Raw genomic sequence first — 18724 nt, 5'->3', positions numbered from 1 at the left:
TGATGCCTCTATAGTAGGAGAATAACTACATTTATGAGTAGACATGAAAAAAAGCCTTGTTGAAAATGTTAGTATCTGCACATATCTTGTTGAGACACTAACAGAGAAGAGATTGATGCATATACTGACCACGGAGATAGTAGCACACAATCTGATGTGGCAAGTCAAAAACTCCTGATACCCTACATGAACACACTCTGACCAGAGTTGGTAAATATCTTCATCCTGACAGGAATTTTAAAAATACAATCACTTTCAGGGATTAAGACCTACATCTGCCAGAGGACAACAGGCAGAAAATGTATTAAAAAAAATTTATGCTCATCAAAATTCCCATGTTCATGTGTACACCGATGGATATGTCTCATCAAAGAGACTACAAGATCTGGGACCTTCTGCTGGTAAGGACCAATGCCAAAATTGGCTGAAAAATAAATGATAGATTAGACTGCAAACATAACCATGGTGGTCTATCCTCCACCAAAATCAAACCCAGTATTTCCAGTATTTAGAATGTGTCTGACACGGACAATCTTGTAACGTGGTACACATGTGAGAAAGAGCAACTCCAGAGGGCGTCACGACATTTTTCGTATGTGTCGTGAGCTCATGTGAAAAATCAGCCATACTGGTAAAGCTGTTATAGTTACAATACAGCTCATTTTGCTAGATAGAATAAATCATTTTGACAGGTTTCCTGTCAAAAAAAAAAAAAAAAGCATCAGCAATTGCAACTGAGCTCTAGGAGAAAGGGCTGCATAGTAAAAGAATACCAAGAACTCCACATTGCCAAGCCATGGGTGGGTTTATATTTGTCTGGTAATTCAATAAACCTGAGGGGACACTTGATCTTTCACTAACAGTAAAGTCATCAAGGAAAATAAATTAACGGGAATGGAGGGTTCTGCCTTCCGGAAACTGTCCATCTCAGTGTGCTTTTGTCTCTTTTTACCTGGACAGAATGGCGCCTGCATGAAGATCTGATAACACCTGTGTGACTGCGTGTGAGCAAGAGGGGGACTGTGTTTGTGTGTTATTTCTGCTCTACCCAAGCAGACGGCCCCCTAATGTCAGATGACTGAGCGCCACTACACAGCAGTTGCTATGGTTACCAGCTAGGTTCTGTGTACACGGATACTTATTGCAATTTTGATCTGCAGTAGGGTGCTGATGGAAGAGCAAGAGCTCCACAAAAATCACCTAGCCACCCACCCGCACGCACGCACGCACGCACGCACGCACGCACGCACACACAGACAAATACATACATGCACGCAAGCGCACTTCACCACACAAGGTATCAAGGTTGCACTGTGTATGTTGAGAATAACTTGCACACGTGAACCCACAGATGTACGTACTCCACCTACATGATGATCTACTCACTCACCTTCACGGAGCACTCTGTACTTGCAGTACTGTGCTACAGATCATTCGAACAAGCACAAAAGTAAACACAGCCTGCTGGGTTGAATTATCAGCTCCACTAGAAGTAGCACAAATCACAGCAGGTGATACACTGGGAAACGTCTAAGCTTAGACACCCCTTTAAAGCCGGCAGTGCCTCATTCCTACCTGACTTGTCACAATCACACTGTTTTCCTTTCCATTTGCTCATCTGTTCCTGCTGGCATGTCTCCTCTCTCCATGTTTCTTTGCTTTCTCTCTCCCACACACATTTACAGACACAGAGAAACATACACATAGGGCAGATTGGGAGTACTCAGTCAGAGCAGAAGATGAAAGGGAAAGGGAGCCGTGTCCATGCCAGCAGAGCTGTGTGAGTGGAGAAGTGATGAAAGAGAAGCTCATTTAATAAATTGACAGCTCCCTTCAGGATTCTTCATCTTATTCACCATAAAAGGCTAGAATCTTTCTCAAAACCAACTATTCTCACCAGGCGTAAGGAAACTATCACATTCCAGCAAACATTAACAATGACAATGACAGTGTTAGTATTTTAGTTTGAATCCAACTCCCTCCTCACTCCCACGGCTTCTCCATTCAATCCACAGATACACAGTATGTGTCTGGGTAAAAGAGACCAACTGTCATTCAAGTTAAGATGTAAAAGGACAGCTTGACAGTACAGAACTAAAATATATTTCCCTTGACAAATTTCATATATTAACACTTAGCTGTATTTTGCATGAATTACAAAAATGCACATACCCTATAAACATACACTGTATTTTCTTGCAAAAATCCCTTAATTTCGCACACTGTCCTTAAACTTTCAGACAAGCGTAAGCTGCTGAAATGACGATTTCCCACCCAATCATTTCCATGCTGACATTGTGATTCAAACTTTACCATGAATGTCCCCCTGTACTAATTATACATTCTAAACTACAGTATTTCCATAAATCAGATTGAAATTAGAATGAGGCTAGCTACATGCACCATACTGTTATAGCTATTTGTCAAGTGCTCAGAGGAGCAGCAGGTTGCATACATCATACAAAACAGGAAGCGGGAGAAATGGCAAATAAGTTTTTGTCATTTTAAGAATGGATTTGATTCAAACTATTTACAAGTGACACTTGTGTAGATTAATTAAATTATATTTATGTTACTTGTATAGCTTTTTACTATGGTTTTTAAAAATGATTACTCTGGGATATGCATCCAAGTTAAGAAACACTACACACAGTTGCAAAATCTATACATGTGTATACGAGTTAAATAGTTGCTATCAGATTAGGATTTGGCAAATATTTACAGAGTGAATGAGGAATTCTTGGGGCAGAGCATGTGATTGAACAGAATAGAAGGTCAGCAGTAGAGATAAGCTCCAACTTATGGCAATAGACAAGGCACATTGACAGCTTCTTGCCTACTGAACAAACCCCACATATCCTACAATTTAACTTGACAAATAAACTCACCTTGTATGCATACAAGCAGGAACATACACACCCACAATCATAAATAAAAGTACACTCATCGGTGGAGCTGGCAGAGGCATAGCAGAGAGGAGCTAAAGCATGCTGCACAGAGGCAACAGCAGCGCAGAAAAGGCTGGACACTGCCAGCAAAATAGCTCAGTGACATTCAGCAAGGACTGCCTAGCCTAGATCAAATGAATTGTCCTGCAGTATGTCTCCCATGGGACCTGTATAAAACAGGTGAGGAAAAGTGTGCATGGCCATGGATAATACAACAGATTTGTTTGGAATGCTAGTTGACGTGTGAAAATAACAAACCAAAACAAAGACATAACTGCTACTACTAATCATTAGTGTCCAACAAGTTGTAATAGATTTGTCATTGGATTTGTGCTTTGAGATATCCAGTAGAAAAGACCAAACCTACCAGAACTCTGCCGGTGAGTGTCTGAGCAGAGATCATGACACCGGCCCAATCTTTGACTGAAGTCATCCATCCCACCTCACTGAGTGGTGCCTCCTCCTTCTCATCAGGACCCTTTAGTGCACTGTCTGCTGCCGGATTGTTGGCAGGTTTATTTACCTTCTGAGCATCCTAGAAGAAAAAATAATAACAATAATATGTGTAATTAAATTGAACAAAGATAACAGAAAGACAGTATTGGGCAACATGACAACCCATCAGACTAAATTTGTCTAATGCAGGGATGTACAAAGTCGGTCCTCGAGGGCCGCTATTCTGCAGGTTTTAGATGTTTCCCTGCTTCAACACACCTGATTCAGATGAAATGGATCTCTACAAAAGATTGTTGAGTTCTACACAAGACTGGTAATGATGTCTTGATCTGAATCAGGGAAATATCTAAAACCTGCAGGACAGCGGCCCTCGAGGACCGGATGTGGACATCCCTGGTCTGATGTCATCAGCCAACAAAGTACGCATACCAGTTGCTACGATATGATACCTTGGTTAGTGTGAAGGGCAAAAAAGGGACTTTTCTTACAGCTATCATGTCACGATGGCCTCCATCTGTTATATAATCAATATGAGTGTGCAGTTTAGATAACAACAGGATGCATGTGTCGTCGCTCTAGTTGATTCGCACATATGGCTTTTCATGTTAATTGTTCCTCAGGGCAAATAACATAGGATGTTTTTTTTTTCCAGGCCTTTCAACGTTCCTTCTCGTGTCCGAGTGAATGAGCAGAGTTGAAAGGCAGTTCACTGACATGCTTTGCTTGGCACAGTCACTGTGTGCAGCTGTTCCTCTCGAGCCATTCACTCACTCCTGACTTTACACAAGCAGATGCTCAGATAGCCTTTCCTTCTGGCAGAAAAGGGAAAGCAGTAGATTTCTAATTGTTTTAAAATCTTTGGAATAACAAAATCCAAATACAATTAGATCTCACACACACTCAATTGCAAAGATGCTGAGAGAGGAATACACACAGTATGCCTCAGCTTCATTAAACATTGTGGCTAGTCCTTAGGAAATGGCCTCCATGGAAAATCAATGGAACTCCTATAACTTTTAAGACCCTTGATGGCAGCCCATTGGTCTATTCCAAGTGGACAGGCTCATATTCACACAGGGTGCAGAGCTTGGAACACAATATACAATGTCCCTCCTCATAGTGACATCCGACAAGTAGCTATCAAACCAGATTATGTACACTGTCAACAAAGTGAAATTTGTTTGCTAGTCCTGTATGTCAACTAGCTTCAGTTGGCTAGTGTAAGTCCTCTCTGACATCTAAAAGTGATGGCGCAAAGTAAAGCAATTTGTGGTGACAGTTTTTTCTTACAATGAGTTAGTTTCTGTTATTCTAACCAACATTTTATTCCAGAAGCTGCATGGTATGGTAAAGAAACTGAAATCCAGAAAACCTAATGCAACCCAAAAACAAAGAGAGGCTAGAAGAGAGTGCTAGACGGGTCCAAGAGAGCGCTCTGTCCATTTCAAGAGGATTTCCTGGTAAAATTGGATTACATCTGATAATTTTACAACATGGACACAGCTGCCATTTTCCTAATTTCATTCCAACCCCATAATAATGCCAATAAACTGGGCCTAAAAAGCCTAACTTAGTCATCAGATGATTATCTGCTCCTGCCGTTGGGCCTTTTTATTCTCCAGTGGATAATTAAGTTACTTGTGCTTTATATACTCATGAAATAACTTGGTGTTGGGAGAAAATTTGTATACTGTTAATAGTGCAGTCATTTGGAAATCTCATAAACCAATGTTTTATAAACAATCCCTTTGGTGTGGACTTTGCAGACATTTTACATGCACAACAAGATGTATAACTCACAGAAGGAAAGGGAACCCCCTCCGTCCCCCAAAGGCATTAATGAACTTAAGTCCCCTCCAGAGACATCCTCTAGCCCAGCCTAGATGTGTCTTACTTTCCTGTGCCTTTATAGATCTAAAGATGTCTAATTGCAACAGATGACTATTATGGTTCTTCTGATTATGGCACATATATGAGGAAAACCTCTTCTGACTACTAAATTAAAGTCATCTGGCTTCTGGCGAGTTACAGGATGGCAGCGTAGAGCGATAGGCTCCCGATAGTTGGAATTAAAAGTGTCCGTCTATAACTCGAATTTTCTCGAAGACTTGATACAACAAGAGTGGACACAACAGTGGAAGGAATATGCCCCAAAAAGTGAAGAAAAGACAAACACGACAAGGAAGAGGAAGGCAAGCTGTCACAAGCTAGCAGCGCGAGCAACATGGAGGATGACCTGCAGATTGACACCGCCGCTGGGACTGGCCAGGAAGCTAGCCTGGGTTTAATTCTGAGCTCCGGGAATTTAGACGGGACTTTAGTCAACAACTTAATGGCATAAAGGAGGATATTAAGAAAATTGACAAAAGAATGGAGGAAGCAGAGGAGCGAATTGACCAAGGTGTTAGCGGAGCTAGTGACACTTCAGATGCTAACAGAAGCCAAGCTGGTGGATCTGGAGGGACGCTCGTGACGCGACAATGGGAGGATTCACGGGGTTAAAGAAGGAGCTGAAGAAGGGGCAACGTCGGTGACAACATCTGTGGAGGATTTGTTAATGAAGGGTCTGGAGCTCCCACCATCTACAGTATTAAATATTGAGAGAGCACACCGGGCGCTCGCCACCAGACCGCCGGCCGGAGGTCCGCCGAGATCACTAGTGGTCAAGTTCTCAAACTACAGGATGAAAGAGGAGGTCATTAAACGAGCATGGCAGAAAAAGGGTTTTGATTTTCAAGGGAAGCGGATTCATCTTGACCACGACTACGCACCCGAGCTGCTGAGGAAAATGAGAACGTCAGAGAGTCTAAAGCGGCGCTGAAAGAAAAAAACATCCGATTCCAGACACCCTTCCCGGCCAGACTGAGGCCCCATCTACACGTAGCCGGGTATCTGCTAAAACAAATATATTTTTCTACGTTTGGACCTGTCATCCACATGAAAACGCATCATAAACGAATATTTTTTAAAACTCCGTTATGCATTTGCGTGTAGACAGAGATAACCGGAGTTTTGCATTTTCGAACATCACAATATGCGCCAAAACAACAACAAATCTGCTCTGACGTCAAACGTGCGACCTTTGTTTACTGAAGAAGCATGGATGCCTTGAGAATTGTGGTGGTTATTATTGTGCAGGCGCTGTTTACTGCCTTGATTTTACACGCCCAACTACTGCTCCAAGAGCACAGGCAACGGGCAACATTGCGGTCGGTGATTTACCCCCTCATAACAACTCCACGTAGGCATGTTCTTCGCCGAAAATCGTCGACGCCGGTTTTGGATCAGACCGGGACGCACTGCCATCTACAGGTTTGGATTGAAAACGCAGATGTTCGGTTATGTGTGGAAAGTTTTTTTTTTCGAAAACGAAGTAATGTGGATACAAATTATTTTTTAAACGGAGGGGGGGAAATATTCGATTTTAAAAATACCCGGCTACGTGTGTACATAGCCTGAGAGTGCACTACGAGGACGGTGCGGTGACATACAAATCGGTTGAAGAAGCGACGGCGGACATGGCAGAGAGGGGCTACCTGTGACGGTGATGAAAAAACCGACATCCCTCCTGGATCATATTAATCGGCTGACGTTGCGATCCAACGGGAGACGGGGTGACCAGGAAACAACGGGCCCCGGGCAGGGTTTCAAGGAGCGGCTTCGGGCTTTCCGCCGTTAGAATGATGGATAAATACTTTTGCTAAGTAACAGAGCTAACCATTGAGGACAATGAGGGTACGTGACTGATTAGTTATAAAACTTTTCTTCTCGATATAAATCTGAATGTGTCAGTAAGATCGTTTTAAGGGCATACTGAGGACAAATACTGTATCGGGCCAGACATTTCTGGACTTTATAGACCTAAATATCAGCTTAAAGACTGAAGAGGGCTCTCTCTCAACACTAGGGATGAGAGATTTTCCCTCACAAGGCCATTAGAATGGCCTTCACTTTTCTATTAATGTTTTTTTGTTCATTGTTCATGTTGAAGCTACGGTTATTTGTAGCACTAGAGGTGTGAAATATAATTTATGCATAGGTCTTGTAGGGCATCAAATATACACAGTGTACCATAATGCAGAGTATCCAGTCAATTAAAGTAGCTACTTACAATGTAAATGGTCTTGGGAATCCAATCAAGAGGAGCAAAGTAATGGCAAAATTGAAGAGGGGAGGAATAGATGTGGCTCTCCTCCAAGAGACTCACCTAACAGTAACTGAGCATGAAAAACTCAAGAAATGAAGATTCAACCAGTACTCCTCATCCTATAGTCAGGGTTCCAAAAGAGGGGTGGCAACATTGATTGCTAGAAGACTAAACTTTGAGTGTTTATATGAAAAGAGGGACACAGAAGGGAAATTTGTACTGGTACGGGGTAATTTACAGGGTGTTTTGGTCACCTTTTTGAATATTTATCCCCCTCCAGGATCTGAATGGGAATTCTATAAGCGCACTTTCGACCTGTTGATTTCAGAGGCACAGGGCATCCTTATTTGTGGAGGAGACTTTAATGTTAGACTTCATTCAACTCTAGATACATCAAAACCTTATCACGCAAAAGGAAAAACACTATTTGGAGGCTAAATATGGGAATTTTAAGTCAAATTAGGGAGCAAATACAAACAGATCTTAAAGATTATTTTGAGGAAAACAATAATGGGGAAGTATCTCCTCTGATTCTTTGGGATGCATCTAAAGCTGTAATTAGGGGTAAAATCATAGGATACTGTGCTAATATAAAAAGGAAGAGGAAAGAAAAATTGGAAAGCTTACAAATCGACTTAAAAAAAATTAGAGAACATACATTGTAGCCCCTTTCACACTGCGACCCGCTACCTTAGCAGGTCCAAATTGCACCTTCGACCCGCGTCGAGCAATGTGAACGCTTGGCGTGTTGGTGACCCGTGTCGCCTGAAGCCGAGTTCAGGGGGCGTTGCCTAGTGGCAGAGCGTCACACGAAACACATAAATTGAAAATATCCTTCCCCAGATTATAAATCTAGATTAGACGGGTTTCATTCAACAAAGGCAGACACAGGATAATATTCGCCGACATTGCATGTGATTGATCATATAGTTAAAAATAAAATTCAGGCAGGTACTGTTGAGTCTCGACGCAGAAAAGGCATTTGATCGAGTGAGTTGGAAGTTTTTATATGGAGTATTACAGAAATTTGGTTTTCACCAGACTTTTATTAAAACTATTCAAGCATTGTATACCAACCCGAGGGCAAGGATAAAAATTAACGGCGCCATATCAAACTCATTTGACCTGGAGAGAGGGACTAGACAGGGCTGCCCAAATAGTCCACTACTGTTTGCAATGTTTATTGAGGCATTGAGACAGGGGATTGTTCAGGACAATAAGATCGTGGGTATAAAAATGTTCAACCAGGAACAGAAAATCTCATTATTTGCGGATGACGTTTTAATTTATTTGACGAACCCGGAGAGTTCAATTTTGAAATCATGGTCTTTCTATGTTTCAAACTAAATGTTCAAACTATGTTCAAACTAAAGTGGGACCAAGAATACATGAGATACCTAGGAGTAAACATACCAAAAGATCTAACAAAACTATATGATCTAAACTTTAACCAGTTAAGTAAATAATTAAAGGAGGACATAACAAAATGGAATTTGATACCAATGTTAAGCTTTGAGTCAAGAATTGAGTCTGTTAAGATGAATATTCTGCCAAGAATTTTGTATTTGTTTCAGACTCTTCCAATTGAAATAACTGACTAATTTAATGAATGGGACAAATTATTATCACGGTACATTTGGTATGGAAGAAAACCTAGGATAAAATCCCAAACTCTTCAACTGACAAAGAAGAGGGGTGGACTGGCACTCCCTGGCCTTAAGGACTATTATAAAGCAGCCCAGCTGAGGATCCTTTATTGTTGGTGCAACTCTGACTACCAAGCCAGATGGAAGGAAATTGAAGAGCATGTGTCCGGGGCAGTTCCTATTCAGGCAAGGATAGGAGATAAGAGACTAATTAAAAACTTAGTGGAAATAGGAAATAATACGATCAATTTATCTCTGAAGGTTTGGTTAAATGTTATAACTAAATATGGCCTATTGGAGGAGATAAAGATTCTTAAATGGTGCTCTCATGATATTGACTTTACCCCAAACAAATTGGACGTAAGCTTTAAGGGATGGGCACAGCGGGGCCTTTCATCATACTGCACTTTTTTTGATCGGGGGGGGGGGGGGTTAATAATTTTCAGACACTCAAGGGAATACATGTTATATGTAATAACATGTTAACTTGGCATGAAAAAAAATGAAATTCCATTTTTTTTTTCCCAGATTCAGACCTTAAAATCAGATTCTGAATATCAGCTCTCACTACATGTTGGTGTATGCTGGAGGGGAACACATAAATAATAAATGAAGACACAAACTGATGGCTTTGCAGATCAGAGGACGTCAACAACGTATTTCTTCCAGTTCATTTGACTGACCGGCAACTAGGCTATGCTGGGGGGAAGAGAAGCACTGAAGCAGACTTATGGGAGAATCCATCTGCTGGCTATATATATACACCTGTGATGTCAAACTGAGAGGGAGATGGGGAGAGACTGAGCAGCAGGAGTCATGTGTTCACAGGCAACCTCATAAAAGGACAAAATGTTCAGATAAAAAAAATGTGATAAAATGAAGCCACGCACATAATAACAGGTCTGATTAAACAAACCAAGTGTTTGCTACTAGTGTAACTCAACGGGCAACAAATCTTTCTGTTTTTTTCTTTTCAAACTAACTGTTTACAGAACAGGGAAACCGGCCATTTCAGCGAGCTGTAATATGAGCTTTGGCCACCAGGCAACCCACTTCCAAAGTCTCAGCAAATCAAACAACTTTACTTTACCCTGCTGTTGTGTGAAAGACTACTCACTCCATGCGCAGCATGACATTAGATGGTTGAAATTGTCTTTTAAAAAGCAGCTCACGGGGCAGGCGGTGGTGTAGTGGGTTAAGCAGCCGCCCCATGTACAGAGGCTACAGTCCTCACTGCAGCGGGCCCCGGTTCGAGTCCCGCACCGGACGGCCCTTTGCTGCATGTCTTCCCCCTCTCTCTGCCCCCTGCCTCCTGTCTCTTTCCAACTGTCTATCCATTAAAAGGCATAAAAAGCCCAAAAAAATATTAAAAAGAAAAAAACAGCTCACAGTGTTCGCAGAAGCATATAACCACAATTCCATTTACCTCAGGAACTACTGTTGTACCTAAATCCCCTCTGACTGAAATGTCAAGTGTTATAACCTGGAGCATCAGATTATGACAAGAGTTTCTTGTTTGATCTACTTGAACTGTTTTGGTTTTTTTTTAATTATTGTGTCTTTTTACATGTGCAGATTTCTGTTGTTCTCCAAATGTAAGATGAATTGCTCGTCTTAAATCTCATGTGAGGATATTTCTTTAGCTAATTATTGCTAAATAGCACTGACTAGCAATTCACTCTCACCTACAATAACAAGTGTAATATGGGAAACAAAACACTATCTAGATTTCTTTTTTTTTTCTTTTTTTTTTTAAACAGTGCAGTCAGCTTTCAGCAAATCTGGTACTCTATAAGTATAATACTATATCAAAAGCTAATGTTACGCCTTTTGAATTTTCTCTTTATAATGTGTTTTATGTAGTTCATCTGCCTACTTCCAGGGAGCTTTTTATAACATGACAGATGAACATTGTTAATATTAGGATTGCACCAATTAACAGCGTACACAGGGGAGGCCTGGTAATAATGAGCAAGAGAGCCACAGATAAAACAAGACACAGGAAGGAAGACAAAGATAGGACTGACGGTGAGAAATCTACAGGACGAGGACAAAGAGGCAAAGGCATGGTGGAAGGCAATAAGGACAACACATCAAAAAGAATCAGAGGGAGGCAGGAATAGAGAATGACAGAACAATGAAACAAAAGGGGCAGATGTAAGAATGAGAGACATACAAATTAAAATACATCAAGAGAGGCAGGCAAACTGAGCAATCAGGGCAGACAGAAGAGGGGAGGAGGTAAACAACAGACAATGGGACAAATTTAGAGAAGAGGACTGGGAAGTGCGTGTGAGAGAGCAAGAAATGGAGGATGAGGCAGAGAGAAAAGAGAAAGACAGAGATATGTCCATCTGACTCTGCTGATCTAACAGGACTTGGCTTTAACGCAGCTGTTCCTCTGGCTTGGGGCGGCATTGCTGGGGAAAACTCTATTCCAGTGTGAGAGGCTATTTTTAGGCCCACCCTGGGAGACGTGAAAGTGGTGAATCTCATGACGTGCTCCTCTTCCCCTGCTTTGTTATTTTAAAGCCAGTACAGTTATCCAGTGTCCCCGGGTCACAGCAAAAATAGAGGAGAGAAGAAGAATATGGAGCCCTAATTCCGAATATTACAAAAAAAAGGGCGCAAGGCTCAATCTTACAACACCATGTGGAGAAAAGCCTTTTTGCTGTGTATCAGTCAAGCCTACTGAACTATATCGTGTCAGGAAAGCCACAGATGGTGTAGGTTAATTAGTACCAGGTCACAAAGTAAAAGAAATTCATGCAGTCTGAATGGCAAATGTTAGAATAATCAAATATTCTATATCCAGAACACTCACATATAATTTTCTCCTGTGTCTTGCTGCTAAGCAAGTAGAGAGGGCAAAGTTCATAAGTAAAGAAGATAATAATGAGCTTGGAGGATGGGACTGGACAACTAAAAGCCTGTTGATCCTGAGCCCAAGGCTTACCTGAGAAACCATGTGTCTGGTTTAGGGATTACACAGGTACAGCCTGGAATGGAATCTGAACAGGACCACATACTAACTTCACGCAAATGTTATTCACAGAAGCTGTGTATCAATCCTGCAAATCTGCTTGTGTAATGGAGAAGATACTCTAATCCCGTATGTATGGTGGCCCTGAGGTGCAAACACAACAAAAAAAACAACAACATGTAGGTAACAGAAAAAAAAGAAAATCAAATACACAGCAAAATTATATGTCACATTTTCTGTTTGATTTTTGTCTTCTTTTCTTTCCATGAAAATGATGTGTTTTTTTGTGTTGTTTCCTGAAGTGTGTTGTGTTTTGTTATCAAGTTGTTTCGTTTTACCCATTCACACAGTGTTCATCACCAGACATTTACCGTATAAAGAGTAAATTCAATTTACTACTAAACAGCACTGAGTTTTTCCAAAACTGAAACAGTTTTATCTGCCGAGGATCGATAGCTGGGGACGGATTTTGTACAAGGTTGAGTAATCCATAGAGAAGAAAATAAATTTAAAAAATTTAAAAATCAAACATTTAAGCATTTAGGAACATATAACTATGCAACTAATGTTCTTCAAGTCCCAACTATCCAGTGATCCCACAAAAAATACCAAAGCTATCAGTGTCACATTGGCTCTGTGCTGCCCCACTGTGCCAGGCTCATTCTGCAGGCCAGAGTGGGATTAGATGATTTGTGGACACTAAACTAAATAGATGACATACACAATATTAGCAAACAGGAAGACAAGCCAAACGGTTAACATCTTTCAGCATCCCCGCGGGACAGCACACCCGGCTGCATAGTAGGACAAGAGCTCAATCCTCCAAATGGCGGCACTCCAAGTCCGCTTTTTTGTCCCAACTGTGACATCTCCTCTGCTGACTGAGAGAAACAATAAGACAGTGATATGTAAAAGCATAATGTAAGCCTGACGGCGCATACTGCCTAAAACGTAGAGTCTTAAATGTCTCTATGATTCATTACACTGTATTAAAATCTCTCCCACTGATACAGCTTTTAAAGTTCAATTTTAAAGTGAATTGTGGGTGATTAAAAGGTCAGTCTGTAGCATCTTTGAGTTGAATCATTTAAATAGCAGCAGATAACAGACAGCCTGTGGCTTCAATTGGAACATACTAAAGATGTAGGGTAGGTTTTGAGCAAAGTAACAGATGTAAAAGCCTGATGAGGAAGGACGAGAAATGAGCAAACGTCTGACTGGCCGTAAACTCCCTCTACATGCACTTATTTGCCAGCTGGAGGCTACAGGAGCTTTCTCTGTCAGAAGAACAAGTAAAATATCAGAATCTGAAGGTTCCATATAGTTTTTTTTTTTTTTTATGAGTAAGCAGCTCTGGCAGTTTCAGGCCTCACAAATCCATATTCTATTTTCTTCATATTAAACCAGAGGTGAATGACAGGAACCGAGGAAACTGTAGGTTGCAAATTCCAACAAACAGTGAACCCTGCTACTTCAGTCAGAGCCCGTTAAGCAGCTGTCAATCAGGCTCTCTGACAAAGAGCTTGTCACCTAATCTGAAGATCTTCAGTTCCACTGTATCAGAGTGCAATTACAGGTAATGACCCCTGTAATTCAAACATCAGAAGGATTTATGCCTCAGACATGCAGAACCATCGACGAAAGTGACAAAATTATAAATGTGAATGGAGAGATGAAAATTTAATACATTACTGTACTGGGGGAAAAAAAAAAAAACACAATTATTGTGAAGTTATTACTATACATACCATCACAACCCCTGTTCTCATCCACAAGCGCACACGCAATAATTGGTAATTTAATTCTGGACAGGTTTATTTTATTTTTCTTACTAATCTGGAGACTGCTGTTACTATGGCGATGCACACCACCTCACGTCCTTGTTTCCAATGCAAATCGAGGTCTGAATCGAGATCACATCATATGGGTCCATTTAGTAAACCAGACAAATGGCTTCAATGTGACTGAAGGCATAAGAAGACTTCAGAAGCAGCAGTTATCACACCACAAACAGAAGTCAGAGCTCTCACAAATGACCTGCAGAGACTGTGATTATTTGCACAACGAGAACATGCAGAACAGTTTGTGACCAGTATGTATTCTGAGCCAGATAATAGCCTACATTATCTTTCCAGAGGCGGTTACTGCACAAATTTTTCTTAGTCGAGAAATTAGGAGGGAATGGGGGAAAGAAAATGTTTGACTGGCAGCCTTTAGCCTTTAATAATACAATAGTCGTCAGTGGCGCCATGACCTAAGGTTAATTTCCTATTCCACCATATTGTTGCATAGTATACACAATTAAATGAGCGTTCCTGAAGGAATATAAATGTGGGCCATTCGTGACTAGCACTCTTAAAAATGGCCAAAACAAGGTCCTAAAGCATTTCCACATCACAAAGTTGATGTGACGCATACCTAAAAAGAGCCTCTTTTCTGCACTAAATGCGTACGATGAAGTTTCAGCTTAGAAACCACAACCTCGGTCTGTTCAGTCATACCTTGAAGGTTGACTCCATTTTCCATAATTGCTCTAACAAACAGGACATTCTTCCATTCAGGGGCACTGGACAAAGTTTGTGTGTCCATATGTGTGCGTTAAGGGTAGCAATTGATTTCTGTTTCAACTGGAGCTAGGTTTGTGTCCACATCGCTTACCACTCCTATGAATCAGGAGGATATAGTGGGCCGGTGGCAGAATTCATATCTCTGCTATTGTAGAGCTTCATCGGCAGTAGGACACTGTCAGCTGCACTCAACATTACAAGTCAAACATGGGATGCACAAACTGATCCTAGGAATGCTTCGTGAAAATCATTAAGATATGCCTCAGTTCAGTATGGAACAAAGCCATGTTACAAACAGAAACAAAGCAACTGCTTATAACTTACCTTTTCAACCCAATCTCACAATAGAACGTGGACTAGCTGTGTTAATTTCACAACCACGGCTCACAATGAATACGTTTTCTTCCGTTATTTCCCTACAGAGACGCAGCTTACATCTGGCTACATGGTGATATTGCCTTTTGCTGTCTCGCTACGTCATTCATCTCATCAAAGTTTAACATTTTGTAACATGAGCCTTTTTAACATTTAGCACTTTTAATTTTACCACAAAGGCTTATAAATAGGAAGAAGGGGGTTCTGGGAGGATTTTGTCCATTAAAGATATCCCAAGTTGTGATCTATACTACAAAAAGTTTTTAACAGCCCTTTCCCTTTTCTAGTTTCCCCTCACTTGCAATTCCTCACTTTCCTCTTTAAAGCTTTAAAGCTGGCTTGTGAATGGTGAGGGGGTGGGTGTTAAAAATAAACAGTTTTAAATAGAAAACATACATGGTTAGGCATTACGCAGTTGTCTACTCAGGGGTAGCAGTTCCAGCCACATCACATTGACGCTGCACTACACAACAGACGAGTCTCAGGATACATTACCTTTCATAATTTACAACTATGGATTGTAAGCGTCTGTGTTTCAGTGATTGGGCGAATGTACCTTTTACACATTTTCTGATGAGAGTGGGCTCGATGACTGTACGAAAGTAGGTTTTATTGACTTTTTAATTTAGGCCAGTATTTTTTTTTTTTTTCAAATGAGATTAAATCAGACAATAGCATTAGTTAGACCTGTTAAGCCATGCCAGGGTGTGTATTTCTCCTCACTTGCTGTGCAGCTCCACCCTCAGCTTGCCTCTGTATTGATCAGCAACAAACATTGGACTGCTTACAATTTCTCCTCATTGTTGCCAATTTAGTGACTTTGTCTGCATTTTTTATTTTTTTTTCCTAAAAACAAAAAAATCATTATATGTAACAATGTTTTGGACAAGCTATGAATGAGGTGCGCATGTGAACTGACAGTGAACTCTCAGTGTTATTTTACAAAGAAGTACAACACAAACAAAAATATTGATTAATAATGGAATTTATCAGTCGACAACGCATTTGTAATATCATTGACTGCTGGTGTAGTCTTAAAAGGTTTTATTTCAGTCAGTATTTCTGACTCGTTGCAATGAAACAAAAACTTAAAGAATTCAAATGAACACAGCTTGACCTTGAATATAAATACAGTATATGAGTGCAGAAGCAGTATGAAAGCAGCAAATCGATGTTAACCGCGGTAATTTTCATCTAAAATATAGAAGGGTAAAGTATCAGCTATTGCTTTAGGTATAAAGACTCTAAGCACAGGAAGTTTTCTACATTTGATCATTATTTATTTCACCAAGTCCTTAATGAGTTAAGTCTTCTCTAAGAAAGTTTGCCCTGTTCATAAATTGATAGAACGAGCCTTGTTTCTTCCACAGCAGTTTTCAAGACAAGCAGCTCAGACAGCAACAACAATGGCAACAACGCTATCAAGCAGTCACCTGTCGTAACCTTGATCCCCAATTGCCCTCAGAGCACTTTAATGAGCTTCCCGCCTAAATACAGACTGCTTGCTCTCTGTCAAAAAGTGACGTGGTGAACAAGAGACGAGAGCCCCATTACCTTTTGCACAACAGGCCATCAAGGTGTTTTCCACAAGCGGAAAACGACAAGGATGGTAGCTTTGCCCTAATTGGCTTCCTGCTGTCTAACCTGCACTGATCGATGACAGTGCTCTATAAAGAGCAACATACAGATATGATTGGCACATGAATTTATTTAGAAGCAAGTGCAGTCTGGTGAAGTGCTGTCTTAAAGGCAAGCTACAAAAAAAAAGGCAGATGAGTTTGGAAATTGTGGAGAGATATAATTAACCATTTGATGTAAATGAAAAAATGAAAAAGGTGTACTGCCCTTGCATATACCCACATGCACTTAAAGGAGAACTGCGGTTTTTCAACATTAAGCCTCTTTTCTGAGTCGTCTGCAATGTTTTAGAACCCCCCTCACCGCTTTTTTGATGTTTACTGCTGTCTCCGGTATTTGCCTAATTTTGATTCTTCTCAACCTGCTTCAGAATGGCAAGTCATGCGCATGTCTAGAAAGGTCCGTAACAGCACCATAAACGTCCGTTTTCTACATCATCAACTCACCGGAGTGGTTACTGGTGTGCACTGGTAATCCATATCAAATTTCATTGCGAAAAGTTGCTTCTGTCGTGTTTTATTTGGCAGCTCGTTCATGCTCGAACTATTTTCTTAGCCACCTCACAGCCGTGGATAAACTTCCGCTATCAACGTAATATCAACGAACATCCAGTCTTCAATAGAACTCAATGGGATTTACAAAATGTCAAATAAAACACGACAGAAGCAACTTTTCGCAACGAAATTTGATATGGATTACCAGTGCACACCAGTAACCACTCCGGTGAGTTGATGATTTTGAAAACGGACGTTTATGGTGCTTTTACGGACCTTTTTGTACATGCGCATGACTTGCCATTCTGAAGCAGGTTGAGAAGAATCAAAATTAGGCAAATACCGGAGACAGCAGTAAACATCAAAAAAGCGGTGAAGGGAGTTCTAAAACATTGCAGACGACTCAGAAAAGAGGCTTAATGTTGAAAATACCGCAGTTATACTTTAACAGTCCACATCAAATTATGCACTTGGATGATGTATTTGTGTCATTTGCTTGGATTCAGCCAACAACAAAACGACTGCTATTTAATGAATCAGTTGCACCAGAAAATGTGTAACTACAGAACCATACGAGTGGGGGAGGTTTTATGATGCTGCGGTCTTTGCATAAGATATGAATGACTAAACAGTCTCTCCGCACTCTGAGCTGACAGATGGGCAAGTATGCAACAGCATGTCCTATGCAAAATGTTTTTCATAAGCAATGATTCAGAAAATTACAAAACCTTGAGTATTAAGAAACAAAAATGGAAAATTCAAATTAAGTGTGTCTTTGGATAATGAGCACAACAGTACACTAAGGAACAATGTGCAGGGTTTCTTTAATGAGGTTAAAGCCAGTAAAAAAAAGTAACCGATTCCCTTTCTTTTGTCATTAGCAGTATAGTTACACTCAATGTGTACATGCACATCAATATTTAGACTATTGACCTTGATCTAAATAAGACAAAATTCCAAATATGATGTATACATGAGGTTCAGATTGGACACCCAATTCATATTCTTGTTAACCTGATAAAGAGCACAGTCCAATTAATGACTCATGCCCGCATTCCGTTCCCCTAAGCCACCGCACTGTTTGTGCCGATTCAAACGTTCATTATATCCATGTCTCTCAAAACGAAGGGCATTAGCCTGCTCTGGTTCCTCCCCCACTCCAAAAACACGTCTTCTTTTTACAGCAGCATCAAGATCTGCTCTGAACTTTGAGCTGGTTTAGTCAAATCTTGTGAAAGAAACAAACAAGTCGGTCTATGAACACAAGTCCAAAACAAGCAACAATGTCTTAGAAAACGTGCCAAAAATCATTCATAATAAGCACATAAATGTTAAGTTAATCAGAAGAAGTGTCTTATTCAGAGTAAGGTAGAGAAAACGATCTTACTGCTCCCACAGAAACACTGTAGACTTCTCCAACGGGAAGGGGTAACACTGAACCTTCCAGGATCTGTGTTTCTGGTGAGAATG

General features: G+C 40.7%; 1 protein-coding gene across 6 annotated transcripts in view; it reads right to left on the bottom strand.

Moving 5' to 3' along the window:
- kcnma1a (potassium large conductance calcium-activated channel, subfamily M, alpha member 1a) overlaps positions 1 to 18724 on the bottom strand; it is a 154312-nt gene that overhangs the window by 106543 nt on the left and 29045 nt on the right. For all 6 annotated transcript variants that reach the window (XM_075478377.1, XM_075478379.1, XM_075478373.1 and 3 more), the window contains exon 2: positions 3316 to 3483. In XM_075478377.1, the coding sequence (XP_075334492.1) occupies positions 3316 to 3483 (168 nt within the window). The remainder of the gene's footprint in view (positions 1 to 3315; positions 3484 to 18724) is intronic.

Source organism: Odontesthes bonariensis, chromosome 2 (genome assembly GCF_027942865.1).
Source record: "Odontesthes bonariensis isolate fOdoBon6 chromosome 2, fOdoBon6.hap1, whole genome shotgun sequence".
Lineage (NCBI taxonomy): Eukaryota > Metazoa > Chordata > Actinopteri > Atheriniformes > Atherinopsidae > Odontesthes > Odontesthes bonariensis.
Note: the sequence above shows the minus strand (reverse complement) of the source record. Positions and strands in the feature narration are given on the sequence as shown.